This window comes from Idiotropiscis lumnitzeri, chromosome 3, assembly GCF_059441095.1.
Source record: "Idiotropiscis lumnitzeri isolate Australia: NSW breed Sydney's pygmy pipehorse chromosome 3, RoL_Ilum_1.0, whole genome shotgun sequence".
Classification (NCBI taxonomy): domain Eukaryota; kingdom Metazoa; phylum Chordata; class Actinopteri; order Syngnathiformes; family Syngnathidae; genus Idiotropiscis; species Idiotropiscis lumnitzeri.
Window position 1 is genome coordinate 11792410 of NC_142393.1, and position 27525 is coordinate 11819934.

General features: G+C 41.7%; 1 protein-coding gene across 4 annotated transcripts; it reads left to right on the top strand.

Moving 5' to 3' along the window:
- Positions 1-27525, top strand: zfp64 (zinc finger protein 64 homolog (mouse)). Of its 4 annotated transcripts, XM_088292212.1 has the most exons (9): positions 1-289; positions 1602-1645; positions 7330-7414; positions 22747-22816; positions 22920-23081; positions 23455-23589; positions 24428-24490; positions 24584-24835; positions 25597-27525. In XM_088292212.1, exons 4-9 carry the CDS (start codon positions 22792-22794, stop codon positions 26772-26774), a joined length of 1815 nt encoding a protein of 604 aa, XP_088148338.1. In that variant the 5' UTR covers positions 1-289; positions 1602-1645; positions 7330-7414; positions 22747-22791; the 3' UTR covers positions 26775-27525. The 4 variants fall into 4 exon arrangements, with proteins under 4 accessions (XP_088148338.1, XP_088148340.1, XP_088148337.1 ...); XM_088292214.1 differs by lacking the exons at positions 1-289; positions 1602-1645; positions 7330-7414 and adding an exon at positions 20282-20300; XM_088292211.1 differs by lacking the exons at positions 1-289; positions 1602-1645; positions 7330-7414 and having other exon boundaries at positions 22531-22816.

Below are 27525 nucleotides of genomic sequence, written 5' to 3' on the forward strand. Positions count from 1 at the left end.
GACAAGTCCTCAGTCAAATGCCTGGCGGTGATCAATACGCTAACTCGGGAAATGCTAAAATAAAGGCGGAATGCTTGACAAAGATGGATAGATTTGCACCGTCCGTGAAATGTCACTGATTCAGTGGAGGATGTCACCTCGCGATCGCTCGGCCGTGTGATACGCCTGACACATCAGATTGTGGGGGTGCGGTTGGGGTGGTGGTGGCGAAGTGGCGTTGAGCCACACTCTCCTCCTGTCAGAGCAGACAGATGACAACGACCACCGCCGTCGGCCCGGTGGGACTCAGGTAAAAACCAGTGCAATTAAAAAATGGATGAGTTGCAATCTGTAGTGTGTGTGAGGTTTGGGCTGGTTGGCGACTGAAAGTAAAATCATTAAGTACACGTGAGGGATCGTCAATCAGGAAGTCATGTCAGTACTCTGAAATGCAAAACATGCCATTATTATAATTATTTTTTTCATCCAAGCATTATTTAACAATTTGTATGACACTCTGGGATTTCTACTACCAAATTGATTGTAGTACATGCAGGGGCGCTGCTAGGAATTTTGGGCCCATTATAAGAAATCTTTCTGGTTACTTACTTACTTGTTAGGGGCCCTTATTCCTCCGATTCAACATGTAGCGCAAAGTATCTGAGATAGGCACTAGCACACCTGCAAACCTCGTGAGAATCATTTTCTTCGATATAATGTACCCTTCCATTAAAATAAATCATCACATCTTATCAGCTGTCGTATAATTATCCTGAATAGGAGTATTATCACCTTACGTTTATTGATAATTAACTAGAAGAGAAGAATTATGTTACAAAATTTGGTTCATGGCCCAGCAACCATTTAGACTTGGAGGACATACATCACATTCATTTTCCGCCCCTCACAACCTCCTTACTCCGGATTTCTGCGATAATATGACAAAATCTCCGCCAGTTTCCATAGATAATGTCATTGCCATAGAGAATGAGGCCATAAAGATGGCAATAAAGACTTTAATTTGACTGCCTTCTGCAAGAATTGGAGTCCTTTTGATGGCCATATTTCCTCCAAGCGGTCTCCTGCCTTATTGTTCTGTTCACAAAAGTCTGTTGGACAACAAGGTGGCAGAGATGACACTTGGGCATAAGTTGGGTCCATTTCATTTAAAGCCAGAACAGCTTCCAGTGCTCTGGGACGACTTTAAGATATAGGCATGTCTCCGTGGGAAATTCAGTTTCACTGATGTTGCTCTAATCTGTTTGAGTTAAATCCAAATGTGTTTTTTGGCCATTTTATTCCAGACCAAACTCCTTCAAGCATGTCTTTGAGGACATTGGTTTGGTGCACTGGGAACTAAAGTGTTTTCCCCAAAGTTGGAAGCATGCAATTGTCCAAAATATCTTTTCTAATTTCTTTGTTGGCTTTATTTGTTTCTTAGATGGTTCATGTGAATGAAAGCTAGTTTATTTGTCCGCGCATTTGTTAGGTACTTCATTTGTTTGTCCGTTAACTAGTTTATTGCTTCGTTAGGTGGTTCATTATTTTTTTTTAGTGGGCTACATTTTTGCATTTTATTTAGTTAACATACAACCTGACTCACTTTTTTTTTTTAAACACAGGAAGCCCTCAGACACCAAGAATGATGGAGTGCTTGGGCTGAAAGGTAAACCTATTAATAGACTCGTCCACCTCAAAATGTCCCCTCCATCCCACTGCTCTTGCCCCCCTGACAATGAACACCTTTCAGGGGCCACCCGGTATAACTTTCCCATATGTTGCGGTGTAACTATAGCATGGTCGACCCAACAGGATCCAAAGTAGCATTAAGGTTTGTAACTTACTCATTGGTGATGATAGCGCAGGGCAGTGGATTATCATTCAAACCAGGACTAAGCAAAATTTATTTATTTAATTATTTTGATTGTCTTTAATTTGCCTTTGTAAGCAAATTTCCACATAAAGTGGTAGGGCTTTATTTGTACAAATACATATTTATAAGAATATTTTATACGCATGAATAAATGAAATAATTAACAAGTCTTTGTGATTACATTTTTTTGTTTTGGTCATGATATCTTTATTTATATTTCATGTTATTTGATAAATATTTCTTAATTTCTAATGATGGGTTTCGAGATATGTTCAATAAATCAAAAAATCGAATAAAAAAACTACTCCAGTTAGCGCATTGTAAATTTGGAATGAAATTAATTATTTTTATGCACAGCGCAAATCTAGCGCAAAGCGTGGTCTAACTGTCTGCATAGGTGGAGTTTTCTTTTTGGAGGTATTTTTGTAGATCCAAGCAGTAAGAAGAAGGACTAGGGAAAATAGGTTGTATACGCCGTTGTGGGGGTGAACACAGCTAACTTGCTTCTTGGCCAATTGCCCCTATCATTCCATTTAAAGTCAGCAGGCTAGAGGTGTGCAGTTTTTGAAACTGCTGAAGCAAAATTAGACTTGCAGTAGTCCATTTTAAAAATCAAGTACATTGATAAGGGACTGAAATCGATGATGTAGTTGGCCAAGGCGATCACAGATCACCACTGTGAAGTGGGCACTTGGTGACCGCCTCCCAACCCAATCGTTCATGTCCGTGTGACCAACCATCCTAGAGCAACTAACTGTGTATATGAGTGGCGTTTTCTTTTATTTTGGCATTTTGGCGAATGGGCGTTTGCGTTGTTATGGCACTGAGCACAGCCGATTTAGTTTCCGGCTACTTTCTGTCACCAAATTGCCAGGTGTGTGTAGGATAGAAAATGCCCTCAGTCCACCGTACCGCCCAGTGTGACACAGCATGGTCTGACAAATTTTCAACCAAAGTAAAATAAACTTGCCCCAGCGCGGAAATGAAGGTGCGCCATTTCACAGCATTAGACCAGAATTATTATAGTCAGATTGAACTTTGAATTTCATTTACCGTGTGAAAATATAGATGGGTGGAAATGGCACTAACTTGTCTCTCTCACAGGAGATGTGCAGGTGCAAGGGCGGAGATTAATTAATTACATCACTGCAGAGTTAATCAAACACAATGGGCTCTATTTTTGTAGACAGTGCATGTGCGCTCAGGCATAAAAAATGCAGCATCATGATTTTTCTCCTTTGGAGTGTTTGGGAATTTGTCAGACTGCGCTGCACCATGCTGGGCGTTCCAGGGGACTGAGGTGCTTTCCTTTACACGCCCCCCGGCACAAGGGGCAATTTGTTGCCTAAAGGTAGGCTAAACATTAGACTGGCTGAAAGCAGGTCTAAGTTGTGGCGCAGGTGTTGTGATGTAATTTTGGTGCATTTGATCGAGGTGTAGGCAGACGGATTCAGAGCTCTGCGGACGTGTGTGGCAGAGATTGTATTTAATTTGTAGATATAACAACGGCATGCATAAAGCTATCTGGTTCGTTGAGGAAATCAATTAACTGAATGCATGATTGCTTTTAGCATTTTTTTTTTTTAGATATGTCTGAAATTTTCAGGAAATGTCATACTCTTTGTCACTAATATTGGTATTGGTATTTTTAATGTTTTTAAAAATTGAAACAACAGAAACATTTATTGGGGAAATTCTAGCGCGAGCGAGCCAGCGCGAGCGAGCCAGCGCGAGCGAGCCAGCGCGAGCCAGCGCGAGCGAGCCAGCGCGAGCGAGCCAGCGCGAGCTAGCGCGAGCGAGCCAGCGCGAGCTAGCGCGAGCGAGCCAGCGCGAGCGAGCCAGCGCGAGCTAGCGCGAGCGAGCCAGCGCGAGCGAGCTAGCGCGAGCGAGCCAGCGCGAGCTAGCGCGAGCGAGCCAGCGCGAGCCAGCGCGAGCGAGCTTGTGCGAGCGAGCCAGCGCGAGCTAGCGCGAGCGAGCCAGCGCGAACCAGCAGAGCTAGCGCCTTGTAGTGCAGCGCGCCTAGTATATGCATTAAATACGGAAATAGCACCCTCAACTGGTGTTGCGCCCTTTGATGCAGCGCGTCTTATGGCCTGTAAAAATACGGTAAATCAAATTCCATGCAGATTTAGTAATTGACTTGATTTTTTGTTGTTGTTTTTTTCTGTTCTTGGGATACACCTACAGAGAAATGTAAGAAATTATGGTAATTATAGGATTACGCATTTTTTTATTTTTTTGGAGGGGGAGCTTATTGTCATGTAAACGATCCCAGAGAAAAGTTGTCATGGGAAAAGTCAGAGCCTGTGGCACCCGCATTCCTCAAATGATCATTTATTAGGCCACACTATTTTTAAAGAGAGTAAATGGCAGCCTCCCTTTGTCAAATCGAACAAGGGAATAGCTCTCAGGTGCTCAAAGCGCCATAACTCATCCCGGTGACCTTTCGAGCGGGAATTAGGGCACGTTCATCCCCGCTCAGGTGCTCACTGAAGTCCATTAGCATTTTTAAAAAGTGCTACGGTGTGTAAAGAAAAAGCAGGAGTCTTTCATTAATAGACCCAGTGAACTTTAGCGTGTTCACTAAATGATGAAAAATGACCCGATGGAGAATTATTATAGCGTTGCCACAGCTGGGGCTACGCTTTGATTTTAAGATCCGCCTGCTGACTAACAAGCAGAAATTCTGCTGGTACAATGAGCATTGTGTTCATGTAAACGGTAAAATGAGAGAAAAACAAATTCTACAAGATTGATGAGAGATGAAGAATGAGAAGAACCTGTATCTGATGTTTTGATTAGAATCAGAAAACACAATAAAAATCAGGAAAAATCAATGAAAGGCTTTATCGGAAGAGGAAGACCCATGTGGTGTTCCAAAATCAATTAACACACTCAGTCTGAACTGCACACAATGATCAGATAAATAATACCTAAATATTCATGTGTCAATAAATAATGCCAAAAGTGAATGTATCTGACGTTGGATTCATTTTGTGTTTCAGTTCAGTGAAACTCACTGGAACCAATTTACTGCATTGCAGTTTTTTTAAAAAAAATTGTACTATTTTTTTAATTACCAGAATAATACATGAACCTGAAAAAAATAGGTTAACTAGTCACAAGTGAATAAATAAATTAATGAACAAAAAAGCCCGGCATACATATCACATTGAAATTATATGAGATTGTTTTTTTACATTTCTATTTCATGAACATTTTGGATTAATTTAATGAAGTGTATATATTTTATGACTATTTCATTTATTGGGGAAATTCTTGCGAGAATACCTATAAATGAATATCACCCAAAAAAAAAAAAAAAAAAGTCAAATGTGAAGATTAAAAAAGGAATAAACCAATGAAAGCACCGCCGTTGGCGCACGTAATAACTAAAGCATGAGGCACCACAACTAAAATCAACTTCAAACACAATGTTCAGTTCCGTCTTTATCATTACAGTCCAATTCAACGGGGGTCTCCTTCAGGGAAATTACAGAGCCTAACCCCACGTGTGTCGTGGACCATATTAAACAAATCATGGTGGGATTGCCGGCACAAACAGGACATCCAGCCTTCAGACCCGCTCTCTATTTTGGAAGCTTCTAAATAATTCATAGATAAAACAAAACACAACAAATACCTTGAGACATGTGCTGCCTGCTAAGTTAATCCCGCCAAAAATGAGACGGAACAGTATCCTGCGGCTCAAATTGAAGCAATAGTGCGATATTAAGGCGTGAAAGCGGAAACACGGCAAGAAATGACAAAATGCCAGGGGGAGCCACGACAGTACTGCAGACAAAGATGACAAAAATACCTTTTCATTTTCTCTGCTCATAGTCAGTCCGCGCCAACTCGTACTGTTGCTGAAACATGGTGTCACAGGTGTCTTGATAAAAAATCTGTTCTAGGGTCAGGCAGCGTATTGGAGTGGTGCTTGGCGAGTCGGTCTCACAGTTCTGGGATTCGGGGTTCAAATTTAGGCTCAAGCCTTCTTTTTCTTAATACTTAAATCACTTTAATCAGCTTTTTATGAGTGAAGCCACAAGCTTGACAAACGTACCGATAGTCTTGGGCAGTCTGTCGCCAATTTCTCTTTGCAGCTCCCATCAGGTGAGACGGCGATACCAGTGCACCCAGATGTTGAATCTGTTGTTGTTCTGCTGAAAGAAGATCCATCAACTCAGTCTGAAGTCTGGAACACGTTTTAAACCAGGATGTATCTGTACATACCGTATTCAATCCAGACTAGTATCCCACTTTCTGCCACTAAAATATTTCTCCACAGCATGAGCAACATGCTTCACTTTAAAATGGTACCTGCCAGGCGATGAGTAGTGGATTCGTTTAGTCCAAACATAATAGCAGGCATTCATGCCCAAAAGTTACATCTTTGGCTCATCAGACCCGAGTATTTTGTCTCTTATGGTGGCCCGTCGGCCACGGGTCCGAAACCTTGAATTCTGCCCATTAGTTCATCGAAAATGAACTTCCAAAATGGTCTTGCACTACAGATTTTAAGTGCTGCCTGTGTTAATGTGGCCATCCCGTGTATACCAGGATGGCCGAGTGGTCTAAGGCGCCGCGTTCAGGACCCAGTCTCCCCAGGAGGCCTGGGTTCGAATCTCGAATTTCCCCATTGTGGGACTAATAAAGGCAATATTATTATACGTTATCCCAATGCCTGCATTTCCTCGAGGCACCAACATGCGTGTGTGTGTGTATGCAAAATGTGCTTGTTGCACTTCTCAGAGAATTTTTGGTACAACCGTTTGCCATACATTGTGGCATTTTCGCCGTAGACTCAGAAAATAATGTGAAAACGATGCAGAGTACTCAATGTATTCAAGTTAGGCAGGCTTAGCGATTGGAAATGCCAGATTGGAATTGGTGGCTTCACTTTTGCCAACAGCGAGTAAACGGCATTGTTAGTGCCTGTGATTTGCTGGTGACCACTTTAGGATGTACCCTGCCTCTCGCCCTAAAACAGCTGCGATAGGCTCCAGCACTCCCACAATCCTAAAATGAGGATACGCGGTTTGGAGAATAAATGAATGAATGACTGTACCTGTATTGACCTCCACCATTGCTTTCAGAAATGGCGACATAACCTCAATACAATGTTCGATTGCATTCCACATGAACGCTTTATCCTCCTCTTTAATAGCCAATAAAGTTCAAAGTTGCTCAAATCTCATCTCGAATCAGGGTGCGGGGTTTACGGTTTCTCTCGGTTTAGGATGACCACTTTGCCCGTGATGAAGCACATTCATCAAGATATCGGAGTGCAACTATCATCTTTTGTGCAGCATTACTTATTAATCCTCAAGTGCATTCTGGAGCCAACCGTTCATGTCACCTTGATGTCCTCTGAAAGCAAATCACAGCTTTGCGCTCCAGATCGACTTACATGTCCCCCCTTTACTGGAAAAGGGCGAGATAGTGAGAAAGGTGATATTTTTGGTCACCTACAGGAGCCGTGTGACGACATGTCAGGTGGACCAAGCCAGAGGCCTAAACTGCGCCGGAACTTCATCTGGATCTCACTATATTGTAGAGGTATTTGGATTGCACTCCATCACAATTCATGCGACCTTTCATAGCGGTGTGAAATTCATTCGTATGTTAGTCGCGCGTTGGCGTTGCGACGCGTGTTCGCTTTGTAGTTCACGTGTCAACACGCAAACAGGTGTGCGTGAAACAACTGGAACACATGCTGCAAGCCAGACGCTCGGCACACCTGTTCCCTCCCCAGCCCACCCCCACCCCTCTTCTGGCTACGGTGTAGTCTCTGAAGAACTCTATTCTTCCATAACGCTAACCCGCACACACAAAACACTCCAGCACACACGCAGTGATTCGCACACGAGAGAAATGATCCAATATTCACAATACATTTTTATACCGCGCCCTACACATTCATGTGTTGAGCTTTAAGTTAACATTTTATTCGTGTAAATGTCATGGGTATGGGTCATGTATTTGCTCATTTTATTTTTATGAAAAAAAAAACGTAAAAAAAAAAACATGGAGGGTTTAAGTACAAGAAATAATGACCTAAAAAAAAAAAACATGTCTGAGATGTGCCCAAAAAAAAAAAATGATTCTAGCTCATCAGTAAACTCTGCAGGAGCCTGATAGTAATCCTGATCATTCGAATCAGGTGTGTCGGAGGAGGCAAACATCGAAAACATGCAGGACCAGAATTTGATATCTGTGGTCATGCAAATATATCTTTTTTCTGAATGCTTAAACTCTAACAGTGAATCTTGGAACACAATTTCTAAAACTATTAAGCTATATCTGTGGGAGGGTTGGTGTGTGGTATTTACCGGCACATGGAAAAAAATCTGTGTTGTGTTTGTTTCGATATTTATAGTAAATTCAATAAACACCTGAGACAAAATAAATAAACATATTTAAAAAAACAATAACTTGAAATTTGGATCCCTGTCTGTTTAGAGAACTATGATAAAAGTATGACCTCAAACTGACATCGTCTACCTCGTGCATGGAAAATGCAAAAGCCCGATGTGTTATTCATTCTTCTCATCAGTGTGCCACGGTGTGTGCTTACTGATATGACGGCTTGTGTTCATTCTTTGAGACAAAATATTAGGTAAGCAAGACTTCACAATGTTTTGCCATTTTGGTAAAATATTTTTTTTGTATTTGTGTGAGTAGTGTTGTAAAAAAATAGCCAAGAGTTACAATGTGCTGAAGCCATCACAACAAACTGGAACATACAAAACAGTACATACACAATATAATGGACTTAAACTCTCTCTCTCTCACACACACACACACACACACACCCCCACACACACACACACACACACATACACAGTTATAACAGTGATGGGGACATTTGCCCCTTTGCAACAGAAATGGTGATAAATGGGGAAAAAAGACTCTTTCTGGAAGATCAGAATGTGCTTTACCTCAACACAGTAGTCCACAGAGAGGAGAATTTTTATTTATTTATTTTTTTTTAGGAGATGGGGTTAAGTAAAAGCAACTATAGGTAGAAATGGTGTCGGTACAGGCTCGCCGTTGTTTGCCCTCACCGTATTGACGCGGCAGTCCCGGAGGAGCTCGGCACGAGGAGCCGGCTTTGTCAAGATCGTGTGAGGGACTTCATATGAAAACAACACTAATGAGAGGCATTTCCATTGCTCTGTTTATTTTCACAGACGCATCGAGCCGGGCGCACGCACGGCTCACTGCTCGCACGTTGCATCGCATTCATTACGGGGGCCCCTGGATGGGCCGCTGATATATTACACACAAACACTGCTTATAATTGCATTTTTTTTCTTCATTATTATTGTTATGTGCTACTTTAAATGCTGCAGTGAAGCAAAACGAGCGCATTGTGATCAAACGCAATCATGAGGTTGAGCATCTGCTTGCTTTTTTTTTTTTTTTTTTTTTTCCCCCACCTCCACCAAATGTACAGCGAGGGATGTTGTTTTGATTGACGCTGGTCGGTAATATAGTTAGTTAGCTAGTTAGATAGTCCGGAAGGGTTGTTAGTAGAAAAACGTGACGACAGAAGAAGAATAAAGTGGAAGTTTTGACAGACTCGCAGTCAAGCAGTATTCAAGCGTCACTGTACGTGGATTGTCACGCCCCCTTTTGGTAGCCATCTGCACAATATACTATGAGGAAAAGCCACTATCAACTTCATCAAAATCAGGTGGGCCGTCAAGGCCTTCAAGGCCTTCTCTGCTAGCCTAACATAATTAAGAAATCATGATCATTTTCTTCCCACTGATGTCATATTATAGGCTAGTGTTGTATTTTTAGGTGTGCGTTTCTATCCAATCAGAATTCAGCTAGCTTGTGTTGCCAGGCAGATTTTACAATACCAGGAGCACGCACTATTCGCCCGAGGCCTTCAGATACAATTGTGCCGGCATCTTTCTGTCAAAGCCAATGAGCTTTCAGAGTTGACAGACACTTGCAATAGCCAATCAGATCACGGGTTGATGAGAGTACGGCCTTCTCGCTGGCCTAACGTTGAAGGTGATGAATGCGTTTTGCGATTGGATACTCACTCCTAAGGGGGCAGCGCGATGCGGAATCAATACTCCGGTAAGTCGTAACTGGCGACCGTTTGAAAATGTATTCTTGCTTTTTTAAACCACAATGGCCGAAGGAGGGGAAAGTGTGGATTTAATTGCAGATGCACCTGCGAGGCCATTTTCAAGACGGACCTTTCAAGAGAAGCTAGGTCGTCCAACACTCAGTACTCTGTAAGTGTCTTTCTGTATGTTATTTCTCCAGCTGCAGTGTCATAAATGATGGCAATATGAGGGGGATTCATTCAAGTCGGACTTCACTGAAGGCCTACGTGTGAAACACACGGCCCGACACTGGAGTGGACAATTTTAGGAACGTGCGGTACTCGTGATTTTTTGGGGTGGCGATTGTTCATAGTTGACGGACATTTAGCGATGCTAAAGTTTTGTTAAAACTCCATATCTCTAGGAAGCCACGCATGTTAGCTCCCGCTTGTTCCCACGGCTTGTCGCGACAGATTTAGCTAACCAGTCACAGTTAGCACTTGGGTAGAAGGAGACCAGCTTCTTACCAGAAGGTGTTTTTGAAGTCCGTAGATCAAATTGAAAATGCAAGCTAATGTTATTTTCCTGATAAAAATAAAATACATAAATTGAGTTTATTGAAAAATGGACCATCCTAAATGATCCATTCAAGTTATGTGTATAAAACATTTCATTCCAATGATGATTTAAGTTCATGTTTTTGTTGACTTCTGATTGAGCAAACCGCTACTGGACACAATGCGATCGGACAAACAAGCTCGAATACAGTACTCCATTTGTTTCATTTTTTGTAACCGCTCAACCCCGGTGGAGGTCTGCGCTCTATGAAGTGACAAACTGGAGGTTTCTTTTTCCAATTTTTTTTTTCTGTAGCAGCCCTGACTGAAAGCTAACAAGTGAAGGTTTTTAAGGAAGAGCACTCCATGGCCGAAAACATCCCCACAGAGCGTCTCATCGATAAATGACAAGCTCGAGCAGACGACTATCATTTCCTCGGCTCGAAATGAACCCTCGCCCGCGTCCATCCATCCGCTCGCAGACACGCCATTCGCAGAAACGTCTCTAAAGTGACATTACTCTCGAGATTGAAACCACTATTTCATTGAGCGGAAAATTGCTATTGAATTTGGAGCTGAATAATTGGGAGCGGTGTTGTCGGGGAAAAAAAAAAAGGTAGAGTTATGTCGGACTGTCACGCTCGAGCCAATGACATTCTGGGGCTGAGTGGCACAAATGGCACGGGCATTGTTGAACGGGACATTGCTCTCCTTTGTGCACACAGCCGGCAAACGAGCGGGAATACAATTTGGAGAGGGACGCCATTCACTTTGATTGGATGGAGCGACATGAATAGAATGAAAGTAAATACGTTTGAAGAAAAGATACAAGCACAGGGACACAGGCTTACATTTCTTTATGGAGGGGAATCGCAATGTATTCATCTTCAATCGTGCACAGAAAAGCCATTGCGTGCCTTTTGAAAAGAATTGAAGAACCTTTTGAAACCTTTCTTATGTATTTTGATGCACCATAACATTTGTGATCTGTCAACCAAACTTTTGGGATTATTTATTATCAATTCTCAACAGTGTTTTCTAGAAAATCTCTTTGACCTTATCTTTTTTAATCTTCTTTTTAAATTTAAGTTATTGCTTTGATATCCCATAAATATTCCTCAACTCAAGTTGAGCGCTGACTGGCGCCATCTTGGTTGTGCTGTGCTTGGTGGCAACTCAGCTATAGTGTGAGTCTGGCTGTGCCACAGATGAATAATTCCGAAAAGTTAGTAACTGGACGTGTAGAATACATGCAAATACAAGAGAAAAAAAAAGACGACCAAGTGACCCAATGTGCCATTTCTTCCCTCCCTTTGACCACCTCACAAAACCTCCAACCCCAATATTGAAGACCACGAGAGAGAAATGCATGCGTTATAGATTGGCATTAACACAAACACGCGGTTGGCGTAATGTGCTTTGTTGTGTGCGGGTGTCAATCAGAGAGGGTGTATATTATTAGAGTGTCTGAGAAGGGATCAAGCAACATTGTCGTGCGCGCCCACACACGGCTGATTTACAGGCGGCCTGATAAAGTGCGGCGCTCTGTGGAAGGAGATGTGGCGCATTGTCGTGCTCACACCATCAATTACTGGTCAGGCCCGTGCGAACCTCGAGCACCTGGCAACCAGCCACTACTTGGGGCCGTCTTCATGGCACCTAGTTAACAGCTCGGGTTTGATTGGGAGCGATCCAGGCAACAGTGTCCACATACAGTTAACAGAACATTTGAAAGAATTGTCCGATCACATGTCAACTGCAGCCCGCAAATGTGGTGACTACATTTTTTTTTTTGCTTTATCTCGCGTCCAATAAAAGCTTTTCACAACTTATTCAAACTGCTTAAAGAGCCCTGTTCATATACAGACAAGTAGCATCTGGGAAACATAAATGAACTGTGAGGCAACCACCATCGTGATCACATTCATTTTCCCTCATACGGTAACTTTCAATTACAACCTGAGAGTTTAGTCAACACAATTAAATTAGTACTGGCCAAGAGAGCCCATTTTACTAATTTAATTAATATTTACTTTTGTGCATTTTAAATCAGATTTGTCATTTTTGTGTTTTCACTCTTACGATTCAAATCACAAAAATGTTTTTCCCGATAATTGATGAAACTGTGATTTGCGATTCAACATCACGGTTATTCCTACTTTTTCTTAAACTATACTTTATCTAATTTTATAACATTTATGACTATTATTTGTGCTCCAGCTGCGTGGCTCAGGCACTTGCTCATTTAGCTGACATCGCGTGACTCTGCTGACTCACCAAAACGAACTGGCTCCGCGCTGCCATCTGCTGGAGGAAAGTGGTAACTTCTGATTTTTGACAATTTATTGAATCTTCGCATATAAAATCACACTAGTTGAGTAAATTAATTTTTTTGCACATGCCTAAGTACTACCACATTAATCGGATACTTAGATTACCTTACAACTCTGTACCGAGGTGTCCCGTCGTAAAAACTTGATTGCTGCTGCAATACTAAAATGGCTCAAAATACTGGAGGCAAATGTTTTAACATCCTTGCAAGTAAAGCCGATTTTGATTCTGATAACTCAAATGTGTAATGTTTGCCCAAGATCTTATGTAAAACACTTCATCAGTGTGTCAACAAGCCAAAGTGGATTTCACTTAAAGATGACAGATAATGTCCCACTGACATCCTGGAGCTTTCGTCATAGCTCAAGAGTTAAATTTTTTCTTTGCATGAGATTGAATATTTTAATGTCTTCAAATAGCCTGAAATGTGCTTTACTGGTCAAATCCATTATTGACTCGGGCAGGAGTCGAAAAAACGGCCGTCCGTCGAGAAATTGACAGCAAAGACATGGGGCTGCAAAAAGACAAGTGGAAAAACTGTGCAGAGATGTTAAAAGATAGATGTTGTCGATTGAGTGCACTGAATTTTTTACAGTAGCTTTTTCCATTAGAGCCTCTAGTCGAGATGCTTCTTTACAAAAAGACAAAAACAGCTTTTAAAAACACACTTTTTTTTTTCTTCGAGTGAATGTGCTGCGAATCGAGAGTCAGAAAATGGCTTTGGCAAGTTGTCTGCCATTTCAACAGCGACTGATGGCGTCCCCCCCCACCCGCTTTTCCCCCGGTGTTATCTGGCTGGCCCAAAGCAGTGCCGTCCCTCTATTGTAATAATGCTGCTTCCAGCAGCCCTTGGAATGACCTTTCTTTAATTAACTGCATCTTGATGAGCGGATCTACATAGAATGTGAAGGTTAATTAATGAAGTATCACTGCTTAGTCCTAAAACCATCACCTAGCAGTTGACAGCCGGCCCACCACTCTCAATTTTACCCTCCCGCCCCCATCTCATTAGCGACGCAAGGCTAACGGACGGCTCTGCTCTGGCCGCCGGATTTCAAGTAAATTGTCTCAAAGATGGACACTTTGAGGTCCCTCAGACAACTACATTGCCACATATTCTGACCCCCCGCACTTTGAATAATATATGAGGAAAAAAAACACACTTTACAAACAACGAATCCAATCGGCATAAATAATTCAAGTGAAGGTAAAATAATATTCCAATTAAGAGCCATGTAATCGGTTTTCTTGCAAACAATCCAGTACATGATGGATGGTGATGGATGATTCCTGTACCGTCGCTCTTTGCGTTTCATCTTGATAAGCTTTTGGTTTTCATGTGATTTTGTTTCAGTCTTGCTTTTATCGTTGCAGACCCGCAAGAGGATCCTCGGGGAAAGTACATGAAAAGCTTTTCGGGTGTCGCTCTTCTGAGCAAAGTCACAAAAGGCCTGAGGCTGTGACGTCATAAAATAAATGACTGCATTTGTATCATTTGCACTCCAGGTCATTGACCATTTTAGAAATGACTCGCGTTACCAAGAAGTTCCTGTGCGCAGTCTAACTTGTGCTACTCCTTTCTCAGACAAGAGACAAGACTTCACATTTTGGAGATGTGACCTTTTTGTCCGTGGCTCTCTGTATCTCGAGTAGACTACACTCTATGGTCCACAGTCTCTCGTGTATGTAGCTATGTACTTTTCTGGCTGTGCTCATTCTTTTGTCTGCTGAAATCTTTACACACCCTCAAAGCCAGGCATGCACTCCAAAAGGAGCAACTCTAAAATGCGGGGGTTTCCCTGTCAAATCAGGCCCTACGCGAATATTGAGCCCGTTGCAGCCAGTTCTCCATCAAGCGCCTCCAGTTGGTCCATAATACTGCTGCTCACCTTTTGACTGCTACTCGTAAGTGGGAGCACATAACTCTGGCATCCCTGCAGCGGCTCCCTGAACATTTTAGAGATCTTTTTAAGATTAGTTTTGTCTTCAAATCTTTAAATGGCCTTGCCCCAGCTTAGCTCTCGGAGATCCTCAACCCTAACGCACCTGCCCGGGGCCTCAGGTCTGCGGACCAGACGCTATTAGAGGTACAGAGGACTAAGCGAAGGCTCAGAGGGGATTGACTGCCCAACGGCCGCTATGTTTCCTTACCACATTACGCCGACAGACGAATGTCGACGTATTATATCACTAACTGGCGAAAAATGTGGTATCACCTTTGCGATCAGAAAGCTTTTCTGCTTCAAAATGCTGCTTGTGGATGTGTATGTGTGCAGATGTGTGTGTTTGTGTGACAAGTTAATCTTATATCTCAGCAAAACTTCACTGATTAGCATTTAGCAATGACGCATGTGTAAAAAAAAAAAAAAAAAATCTGACTGCAATCCATGGAAGACTACTCCAGTCTGTCGCTTCTGTCTGTGTGTTTAGAGAATAAAATATTTCCATCACATTGAAAATAGTCACATTTTGTGTTTCCTTGTGAAACGGCGAGGTTTTTGAGCTCCGTCCCTAATTGGCGTTGCTTTTTGCTCACGCCGTTGCGTCGTCACAACTCGGTCGCTGACTGTCAGGTGAACGCTCGTTCTCTCTTGAAGCGTCAACGTGATTTCCCGCTCTCTCGGCACAGCAAGTGTGTGACATGCTGCTAAGAGCTGGCTCCGCACGCTGTCACCGGAGACGACTCGCGACTATTTTGGAGAGTTTGAAACAAAATAGCTGCTGCAGCATTTTGCCGTTTTCTGTCTCAAATCCTTGACACGCGAGGATTTACAGTGGAGTGAAGTGTGTGGGGGTAGAGTGCTGACAAGGACCCTCCCTTTATTTTCCCTTCCGTGATTTCCTTACTTTTTTTTTTCTTGGACCGCTAGAACAGGATGAGATTTAAATGGCCAGTCAAGGTTTGGCAGGTGTGAGGTCTGGGATCATTATCTCCGCACACCTCTTTCCAATTATTATGAGCCACGCTTGCTTCCATGATTTTGGCGGCACCACCTGTGATGGTGTCTATTGGTGTGCACGTGCATTGCAACAATAAGATAAATGCAATGAGCTGGTTATTTGTCCAACCATTGAAAAAAAAGAAAGAAAAAAAGATTCTCATATTTTCTTTTGTAGATGTACGTATATATAATGTGAGTATACAAGAATGTTTGTACTGCAGTTTACTACTAAGTCATCAGCTTCACCAGAGGTAGGGACGTTCTGGGACCAATATTTTGCCCGGGAATATTCAATGATGGCCGGGGGTGGGGTGGGTAGTGGGGACCAAGTAGACAGCATCAAATTTTTTTGACGTGGGGCAATCAACGACGGGGTGCAAAATGGTGTGCGCCCACAGAAATTTTAGTTCACTACATTGCAAAAGAAATGCTGCCCTTTCATACGTTTTAAATGCCTGCAGTGCGATTGTGTTTGTCAACACTGTATTAGCCATTTTCTTTATTGTTTTGGTTGATTGGTTTTATATTTGAGTGATTTTTTTTTATTTTATTTTATAGCTGAGACAGGGTCTATTTTATTGTTTTTGGTTGTGATTTTTATTCATGTGCAATTTTTACTAGCTGAGACTGAGAGTCCATTTTATTTTTATAGTTTTTTGTTTGTTTTATTTATTTTGGATACGAACTATAAAAGTTTATTCAAATTGCAATGGTTAAAAAATACACGAGTAGAAAAACTTTATTGCATTTGAAGGGGTACTTTTATTTTTATATTATTATTACATAAGTGATTAATTTGGTCTTAAAAACATTGACAATAATATTGTTTATATTATATATACTGTATAAGTCAATGACATCAAAATATTACTTTTTCCAGGTTATGCTGAAGTATAATACAAGTTGCATAATAGTATAATACAAAATGTAGACAATTTTTGGAAGATGCTGCTTTAAAATCAGGGATTTTAATACCTCACCCTATCTTATATTTTTCTGCCGGGATTTTTCAGAGACTCTTAATGCAATTATTGGACAATCTTGCATGTTGATCATTCCAGCAGCACCACCAATTAGTCATGATGTCATTTTGTTTGTACAGGTTCATAATCATTACAGCAAGGCGGCACGACTGAGACAGTAAATGATATTGTCAGATTCAGAGATTCTTTATCGTTGTACTGTTACCCTTTGTTGTTTCAATGCAACTCTAGTTCCAATTCTAATTTTGTCCCATATTAATATTTTTATAGGCTAATAGAAAAGTGGGTCAGACTGTGGTATTTGAAAAGAATTGCAATGTGATAGTATGCCGTTACTACATCACTACACTGAGCTGGATGTATTTGATTTGAGTTGATTGAATCAGCTAATGCACTCATTATCTGGTCTGCTTGTGATGCAGAGACCTGAAACCTAAAAATGGTCACTTCCCCGAGCGCTGTTGCTTAATTAAACCACATAAATCATCAATGGTAAATAGAAAAAAAACAAGTGTCCCATGATGAGAAATGTCAGTGCTTTTCATTCTTCTCTGTGCTTTCTCTATTTTGCTGACCAGCCATTTCCAAAATGTCAGAGACAACGAAGTGAGTCTGGCGTGCAAAGCGGTCTCGAACATATTCGCTCCGCTAAACTGATGTAGGACGCCCCCTGTTGGTTCAAAATCAGAACACAGCTGTTTTGAGTGGATAAATGTCAAAGACACTGAAATAATGTCACATGATATGTATGCAAATATATATGAATGGTGATTGCGAGTGCTGATTGTTCAATGCTTTTAATGCTTGGATGTGTTTTATTCTTGTCCATGAGGAGGCCACGTTTAGCCCTCCGGTGTGCTGCAGTCATATCATCTGCATCACTTCACACATACAAAGAGCATGGCGTGTGAGCATGTGTGCCTTTTGTGCACGGCGCCGCTGCACTTTGCTCACGTGTAAGTCAAGAACCATGATCAAGTGGGCGGAGTCATCGGACGGTTTGTAAACGTTTTGGCCGTGAGGAACTGGCAATCGCGTTGAGATGGTGACCACGGGAAATCAAAGGGTGTGCTGTGACAGACAGAAGGCCACAAAGCAATTACAGGACGCTTGGTTATCATCTTTAGACTATAACAGGCCCCATTAGCGAGGTGTAATATGAAAGAATGAAAGCGATTACTAGTTCGCTCTGTTTTGAATATATTGCGACATGTCATCGCAGTCCCCAGATGAGACTAAGACCAAAAGTTTGTTCTCAAGTGGAACTATTATGATATGAGTCTTTGCTGGTTGAATAGAAAACAACATATGGTATTGGATCGCCTTGGATCAGAATCATATCAGAATGCTTGACTTGATCGATTGGTAAGATCTTGTTTATATGACCGACCATTGTCTGCCCAAATGCATTAAAAAAAAAAATAGTTGTAAACCTAAACTAAAACAAAAGCACAGTCAAATATATATGACACAAATATGCATATGCATAAGATAGAAAGGATAATAAACAATTATAATAATAGGGAGGGTACTTTCTTTTAAATCAGGGGTTGGCAAACTACGGCCCGGGTGCCGCGTGTGGCCCGTTAGATGTTTTAATCCGCCCCGCCGAACTTGAAGAAAAATTAAATGTATAAACCTTGTTAATGTTTTATTAACTAAATATTGTGGTTTTTCAAAGACATATATATATTGTTGTAATGGTTTTGTTCACTTTCATTTCAAATTAAATGTTAACCTATTGTGGCCAACCAATCAAAAAGTTTGCCCACCCCTGAGTTAAATCAATGAGGTCAAGTATGTAAGCTTTAAATATGTAGATTCTTTACTTCTATGTTTTTATTGCCTCGTGTTGGTGCCTGTGTTGCAATATGATAATGATGATAAAGAATTACTGTAGCGGTGCAGCCCGATGGGGGGAAAAAAATGAACATTTTACCGCAAAGCGTATCGTTGCATTGATAGTGCTCACCTTTAATGGGGCGGCCTGTTGTGGTGGCAAACGTCTTGCTTCAAAGGCCACTGGGCTGACGTTGCAGTTAGCGCTAGAACGGCTGGGCATCTGTGTTTGCTGACCCGAAAGTCAATGAATCTACACAGTGACAACATGAACTGGTGGTCAAAGATTGCTTTAGCTTGTTTGTTGATTGCCACAGCTGATATTGGTGTTGCCATCTTACCTCTCATCCACTCCTGCTGACTATCATTCAGATATCTCACATGGTTGCTGTTAGATTTGTGAGCAAGTCGGAGCCTGTTTAGTGTCGGAAGAACTTTAGAAAACAACGGAAACAAATATCTGCCTTGCATCATGGATGTTTGGACGAGTTTGATGTTTTGGGCTTGATTACGGCGTTGTGTCAGTTAACTCATTCCCCGCCATTGACGGGGTATTGAAGCCAAAAAGTGTGTTGATTGGTGCTGAATATTTAAAGAGATTCTACAACATTGCGAATTCTTATAAAAGGTAAGCGTTTCCACAAGTAAAGAAAAAATTTTATTTTCGCACTCGCTGAATCTGCAGTGCTTGAAACTGAACGAACTGCACCATCTTTGCGCTCACACATTTTATTTTCTTCCTTGAAATCATAATCATCTTAAATGAGCCGCCCTAGAATGACATGAAATAATAATGAGCAAAATGACTCAAAGACGAACCTGCAGCAGCGGGCCCTTAGGTGACAAAGCTGGATTAATATTTGATGCCTAAATATGATTGGGAAGAGGTGGGGTTGGAGGGGTGGGAGGCTGAAAAAGACACTTTGAGGCGCCACACTGTGTGAGGTGGGAGAGTGGTGGATGTTGTTGGGGTGCCCTCAGGTGGAGGCCGGGTATAATTGCTGTTGACGTCCAACAAGTCATTGTGCAATTAAAGCATGTGTCGCTCCAGTGTGGCAGCAGGCTGTGATGCCGGATGACAGGCTGGAGCCATTAAGCAAGTGTAAGCAGCTGGTACACCTCGACTGGAGAAAATCATGTGACAGCGGAGCAGACACCCCAACACACACGCATGCACGCACACATTTACAGTATTATACATATACTGGACTTTATCATATTAGCCACAGCATGAGCAAAATGCTTTTATGTTTTATAAATGGACAAATACAATCAATACACCTTGGATTTGTTTTTAGCCAATCACACGGCAGATATACTGTAATCAAGCAACCATTCACTCATCTTCACAAACGTGGACAAGTCAGTGTTCAATGAGCACCACATGCATGTTTTTGGCACAAGAAAAGGAGATTCGATCCCCAAAACCTCCAAACTGAGAGGTATAGGTGCGAACCGCATCGAAAAATAATAAAGTCCCGATCAAAGTATAATGGCCTTGCCCTCCATTGCTGACAGACGTTCCCAGTCCTCGCTAATGAGCTTGTCTGTGGGTCATTTGTATGTTGCATGTTTTGATGCACATTTAACCGCAGCAGATTTATGTGCATGTGATTTGCACGCCACTCACTCACACTTATCTAATTACGATTTGCTTTACAGCCTTCCATGTCTTCTCCGCTTTTACACCGTGTCATCACATTTTTGGTCCGCCAAACTATACCGTAAGTGTTCTGATTGACGTGATCTGTTGTGTTGCTACACGTGCACCAAATGGAGATGAGATATGTGACAAGTCAGAGTTGTTGAAAAGGCTCTGCTTCTGTCTCCACATATTTACGTGCGTGTGCACTTCCTGTTTGCCTCCAGGATTTTGCTGTTTCAGCATGGTGGGAATCAGGCCAAAGTCTTGAGCCTCCCAGTAGCAATGAGCCAGTTAAAGAGCTGCCAATGAAAATGGCGCAGCGCGTCACTCACGTTCACGGCTTATTCACAGCGACGGCGCATAAAGAGGCTTTTCTCGTTCACTCGCCCCAACAAGCCACTAAATTGCCCTCACTTGAAAGATGGCGGAGTGTGTGTGAGTGTGTAAGTGCCTTGTAAGAGCAGCTGCACGTGAAATATGGGCTCGTTGGAGATAGCCGCCCATGCTAAATCTCAGGGCCATGTGCTGATGTGTGCTATTTGCCGACAATATAGACGTCAGTGATCATTTGTGCCGATGCCAACTGGACGCAGAAGTTACTTAACGTATCAAATACTGTATTGTCCAAACGCCTGCTCTGTGTAGTTAAAAGCTATTTTTGCGAACCATGGTAAATGACACATCCAAGAGCAACTCGTAAATTATGGGACAACAAGTTAAAAAATTGATTCAATTGTTTTAGTGACAGTAAAATGTGTGTATAGGCGATATATAAGAAGGGGTATTTTGGGTTGCAACTTGCACCTGCCTGATTTCTCTTCACTTTTTATGGCACTTCTGATCGTTTAAGAGGCTCACATATAAAAAAAATAAAATAAAAAAAAAAAGAAAAAGAAATGATCCACACATATACTTAAATGTTTTGAACTTTATTGAATCCTAAAGTAATTTGATCTCAACCCTGTTTTTCTTTAGTTATATAACATTTTACAGTTATAAGGTCACAGACAGACTTTCACATAAAAAATAAATAAAAACTAAACCAAAAATATCGGGGGGCAAAAAGGCAAAATTTTAATCTGATTGATTAAAGAAACAGTCCGATTGCTAATACAGTGCTAAGTCAGTGATTCCCAGCTTGGATGTGGTTGCGTGCAGTGAAAGATCATTAGCGGTGCCACAAAAGAATTATCCAATTTCACTTCATTCGTCCCAAAAATATTATTTATTAATTACAAATATATCTTTGTTTTTCTATCGATGACAGTGAGAACAACCTGTATTAAGCATTTCTGGTGGCAAGTTCAGATGGTGCAACAGTTTCTACTGTCACTAAGTTACTAGTTGGTACTCCAGCTGACTGAAAAATAACTTGTGTTGTTAAATGTTGTGTGATAACTTGTGGTTGCCAAATAGATTTTTTTTTTTAAGGTCAAAAACGGCATTGCAAGTTCCTCCTCCAGCTAGCACTGTAATGCTGGAGGAGGTGCACGTTTATTTGCTATGTTGAGCGATTCAACTCAGCTTTGAATTTTAGCACGTTACCCATGTGGTCACGTGAGATTTACATGCTGACCCAAAGTTAACACATTGGCCACAGGGCATCCAGACTGCCGTAAGATACAAAGAAGAAGAAAGAGAAGGTGTAGCAAAAGGAATACAAGAAGCTAACACTATAAATTTCTGGCCTTAATTAGAAATAAAAGGAATGTGATCGGTATGAATAATTTTGCAAAGGTTGATCTCCTTAAAATTTCATATTGTTGGTTTGTTCATATATGCATTCATTAATATTTGAACGTAAATATTATTTTATTTGTTGTAAATCAATTTGTATTAATCATATCCTTTTATTTCATCGTGTCTGTTCCAGATCATTTAATGTGTAATAGTATTTTTGATATCATATTTAAATTACTTGTTATAACATATACAAACATCTATCTCTCTCGCTCTCTCTCTCTCTCTCTCTCTCTCTCTCTCTATATATATATATATATATATATATATATATATATATATATATATATATATATATATATATATATATATATATATATATATATATATATATATAATCTCAATCAATAAAATGTCAAAGTAAACAGTAAATCCAATTTAGTCACTGATCATTTTATATATACACAGAACGTGCATCATGGTTTTGGTGATGAAACTGTAGGTTTTGATATTGTTGAATTATTTTTAAATTTTAGACATTTGAAATTATCCTCAAAAAGAGTGGGAAAGTGGATATTAAAATAGCCTACCTTAAATAACCTCTTTTGCACATGACGTCACTGACTCTAGGCGACCCCAGCTTTTCCACGCATGCGTGTTTCAGAAAGCCGTAAACCTCGCACAGCATGTCGTAAAATACAACCAAGCCGACGGTTTTTCTTCTGGACAGTAATCATTTTTATTTCATTCGATATTGTAAATGGGATCTTTTTTAGCCCACACCAAAAGTCGTTGTTGTGACCGCCCTGTGAATCGAGCTGTAATAAAGGTTTTTTTCCCGAAAGAGGCGCCAAACGATGACTTGATGTGTCGCAAAAATAAACTCGACAATGGCAACATACGCGGAGGCAGAAGGTAGGAAACATGAAGTAAACACAGTCAACTTTCTCTGATTTCGTCTTACTTGTTCACTTAGCATGTACACGTTTGAGTCTAAATGAGCGTGCCCTCTTTAAAGGACATTCTGTAGTGGTGGAAGTGAGCCCGGACATCCACATCTGTGGATTCTGCAAGCAGCAGTTTAACAATTTTGAAGTGTTTCTGGCTCACAAGCAGAGTGGATGTTCACTACCCACTCGTGACACCTCAGCCACGGCCACAGCAGCTTCCTCTCTTCCAGGTGACGTTTTTTTTGTACTCATTAATTCTTTCATTGGGGATAAAAACATACGTATCCCTGTGACTCACCAAATTCAACAATAATGCACCTTTGATCGAAGATGTCCAAGAAAGTTCCACTCAATATGAAAATTCGAAAAAGCATCATCCCTCAAGCTTCTCATGCCTAGCCTTAGCATTTTTTCAGCAAATAAATAACAAGTCCTTAAATTGGTGATTTGAGTTCCTCAACTCTGCTTTTTTTACATCATCTCACGTGCAGAATTGCCCTTGTCGTTCTCCTTTCGCATTGTTTACTTCGGATCTATCTCCACATCTTCATCTTTCCGTTTTCTCTTTCTAGTTTTCATTGTTTCTCCTTTTTTCCCACTCAGGCATAGAGGTGGTTTTAGAGGAGACCTTCCAGACGTGTGTCCTCAGAGGGGTTAAGAAAATCCTGACCAAACCGCAGAAGACCAAAAAGTTGAAAGGCACACTGACGTCCAAGAGGTACAGCTGTTGTTTCTCAGGTTAGTCGTGTCTTATCTCAGCAAAACAATAGAAAACTGTCACAAAAAATGAATTGCTTCTTTCATTCAAATAGAAAAAACATTTCCAAGGACCCTACATAATCATAAAGTTCCTTAAAAGTAAACAACGTTCAAAGGAATATGTTTGATACGGTATGTCTTAAATGGAGTAGACAAATACTGTTATTGCGCTCTTAGTCCAGGTTCGACTATTTTTTTGGCCTACTCCTGACAGTCTGGATGCCCTGTGGCTCCACGTTGCCTCTTATAGGTCAGTCTTAGTATTGTGGCGAGTTTTTCCTTATAATGTTTGGAGTCTGCCACATTTTAAACAAAATCAGTTATGACATTAAAAATCTGTCAATGTAAATGACAGTGCCCTGCTTTAGTCACAACTACTGTTTTTTTTTAATCATTTTGATGCTCATTAATTTTGAAAGATAGATGGATTTTGCAGAATTAATGCTACCAGTACTGATGTGGCTACAGTCTTAAGTCAAGTAAACAAATGTATTTTTTTTTTTGGCAGGCACTTTATGCAACTAAAACAACAATAATGAACCACAGCTCTGGCCTGGCCAGAGTCAATTTAAATTGTTGTTGCTGGTTTGTGTAAATGGAACACACACATCTAATTGACCAATAGTATTGATTTGTGACAAAAATCGGACATTTTGACATTGAAGGTTTCGCCTGACGCCAGCCATTTCTGACGTTCTAATACTGCAGTGTATGTGTAATAGTGGCAATGAGGATGTGTCGAATTTTACTAATAACATCATTGCATATGAATAATCTTTTTTGCATTGTGTCACAAAGTGTATTTTCTTTCCTTCAGGCTGCACCTTTAAGACACAGTATGGCCAAAAAGACATGGAGCGACACCTTAAAACTCACACTGGTACATTCCTAACTTTGATTCCTACTGCATTTAAAAGCGGAAAAGCTTGGTCGTAACTTTTACTCAAACATCTTTTGCTATCTGCCCCTTCAGGTGAGAAGCCATTCGAATGCGAGCTCTGCCACAAACGCTTTAGCCGGCGGGACAAGCTCAACATGCACAGCCGCTCGCATACGGGTGAGAAGCCTCACAAATGCAAACTGTGCCCCTATGCGGCGGCCGACAGCAGCAGTCTAAAGAAGCACTTGCGAATCCACTACGATGAGCGGCCCTTCAAGTGCCAGATCTGTCCGTACGCCAGCCGGAACTCCAGCCAGCTCACCGTGCACCTGCGCTCGCACACCGGTAGGTCAACGCTCATCTCAACGGTACATTTGCTCCTAATGTAGTGGAATCTGCATGTGTGCCCCCATGGGAAAGTTAATGTTGCGATTGTTGGGATGTATACATCTTCTATGATGCATTTATGCAGCTTCCATGAGTCAGAATCATTTTATTGTCTATTTGAGCACTTGCTTTTTGTCTACTCCAATTCTTCTCCCTTTAAAAGAAGGATTTTTCGTTGCAAATAAAAATGGCGCTGGTCATTATGATAGCAAAAGATGGACTCTCCAGTGGCCAAGTAGTACTTTTTTTCTGCATTTAATAAACAATTAAGACTGCAGACTCGACGAACACGTCTTGGGTTTAGCTTGTATGATCATATTACACCTTGCAAGAGAGGATAATTTATTCACTTAATGTCTACTTAATGATTTGTTGCTCGGCACTGTCTGTAGCTGTGTCCTTATTAATTAAGTTGTGATTTAGTTGTATGCAACAGCTGGCTACACTGGTTTATTTGTTTGTAGTAAATGAACACCTTTGGGATCAGTGCAGTTAAAATTTGGTCATTTCTCGCACACCTGCTGATGTGGCAGCACAGATTTTTGGCATCACTTCACTAGTCCATGCATCATGCCTTCTTCCTGTTGACATTTTTGTGACTAATATGAGAAGAAAGGAATGTCACACCGTTTCTTTGATGCAGGAAGCCGAATTTCGATTTGGTTCGTTGAAGCTCCACGAGCGCTGTTTTGACGTCATGTGTTTTTGTGTTCTCCAAGGAGATGCGCCCTTCCAATGCCAGCAGTGTGACGCCAAGTTTAAGATCAACTCCGACTTAAAGAGACACATTCGTGTCCACTCGGGAGAGAAGCCTTACAAGTGTGACCTGTGCGAGTACCGCTGCGCCATGAAAGGTAACCTCAAGTCTCACGTTCAGATCAAACACGGCACAGAGAACGCCTTCCATTGTGCCCATTGCGAATTCACGTGCGCAAACAAGATGGCGTTGCGGCAGCACTCGCGCCAGCACAGGCCCGCTCAGCCCATTCAGTGCCCAAAGTGCACATACTCCTGCGCCAGTCGCGGGGCACTCAAAGTCCACGAGAGGATCCACTCTGATGAGCGTCCCTTTAAATGTGACTCGTGCAACTATGCCTCCAAGCAGCGCAGCAACCTGGTCATCCACAAAAAGAGGTTCCACTCGGACACGCCCGAAAAGGGTGGCGGGAAAAGAACAGGCGAGGACCCTCCAAAACCGATCAGCTCTCGTTACAGAGCCAAGCTGGACGCCACTCGAGCCTTCAGCTGCGACTTGTGCAGTGCTTCCTTTGTGAGGGAAGACTCGCTGAGGAGTCACAGGAAGCAGCACAGAGAGACCCAGAATCCGCTGCAGGCGCAAGGCACCACTCCGCTTGCTCATGTGATGTCACCGCGCGACAACACTCAGCTGGAAGGCTCGGTTCAGGTGGACTCCCTGGCCCCTTACAATAGCACACAGCTTAAAATTATCGTGTCTTCGGCGGAGAGTCCCAGCAAGATGGTTCTGTTGAGTCCAGAACACCAGGACATGGTGGTGAACTCCATGATCCAGCAGGTCAACCTACTGGCGCCTGTGCAGCCACCTGGGTTGTCCCAAAGTACAGAGGCCACCTTTGTACCCCAGACAGTCCTTTTGACACCGCTCCTCTCCGCTGACGACACCAACAACCCTCTGCACCAAACGCTGGTCCACTCAGCAATGGGCGCTCAGGACTCCAATGTTGTCCCGCAAACTTTTATCACCACCTGCACCGAACTGGATGACTTAAGCGCCTTGGTCCAAGACGGCGGCACAGAGGTGACAGTGGTGACGGAAGGGAATGCGGCAACGGCGACCTCGAAGAATCCCACGCCGGAACGGGCTACAGAATCCACCGTTGGTCCGGCGGAGGGTCGAGGGCAGTGCCTTAGCATGTGACCAGCTCTGACCCAACCAGAACTTTTAAAAATGGACATTTACTGCAACATAAGCTACTTTCCCTGGAATAAACTTTTTCAGGGTCTGGTGTTCACTTTAGTCGTGTACTTGCAATGATATATGATAGATTTAAAATGATCTTTTGTTTTCTTTTTAGGATTTAGAATATCTATTTGATGAAGTGGTGCTGCATAAATAGAATTTGGATGGATTCTCATAGGCAGACGTGGAGCATGTGGGCCACTGAAGGGCTGTAACAATTGTTATTCTTGTGCACTAAAGAGTGTGCTGGCATATGGACCTTAAGCTAGATATCATGGATGTCAAAAAGAAAATCCACAATGTTTTCCAACACGTTTAATCTGGCCCACAATGCAATTCTAAAAACAAATAAAACTGTTATAAAAAAAATAATAGTGGGAAAAATGTGCAAAACAAACAAACCAAAAAGCACTTCACCCACAAATGCTCCCAAGATATTTTGTGTGGAGCCTTGAGCAAAAAATGTGGCAGAAGCAGCTGGACTGCAGTTCCCCAAATGGTCCACAAGAAGGAAGCAGATAGATATGATTGCAAGCTTTCAATAGGCATTTTTTTTTAATCTTCAAATGCATCCATCCAGATCCTATTCGTCGTGGATCTCGCAAGTAGAAAATCTAATGATGCTCACCAATGTCTGATTTTCTTAAAAGCCGTATTTCTCTCCATTGATTGATTTTTCAATAAAGTGCTGTTCTTTTTCAAGCCTCTA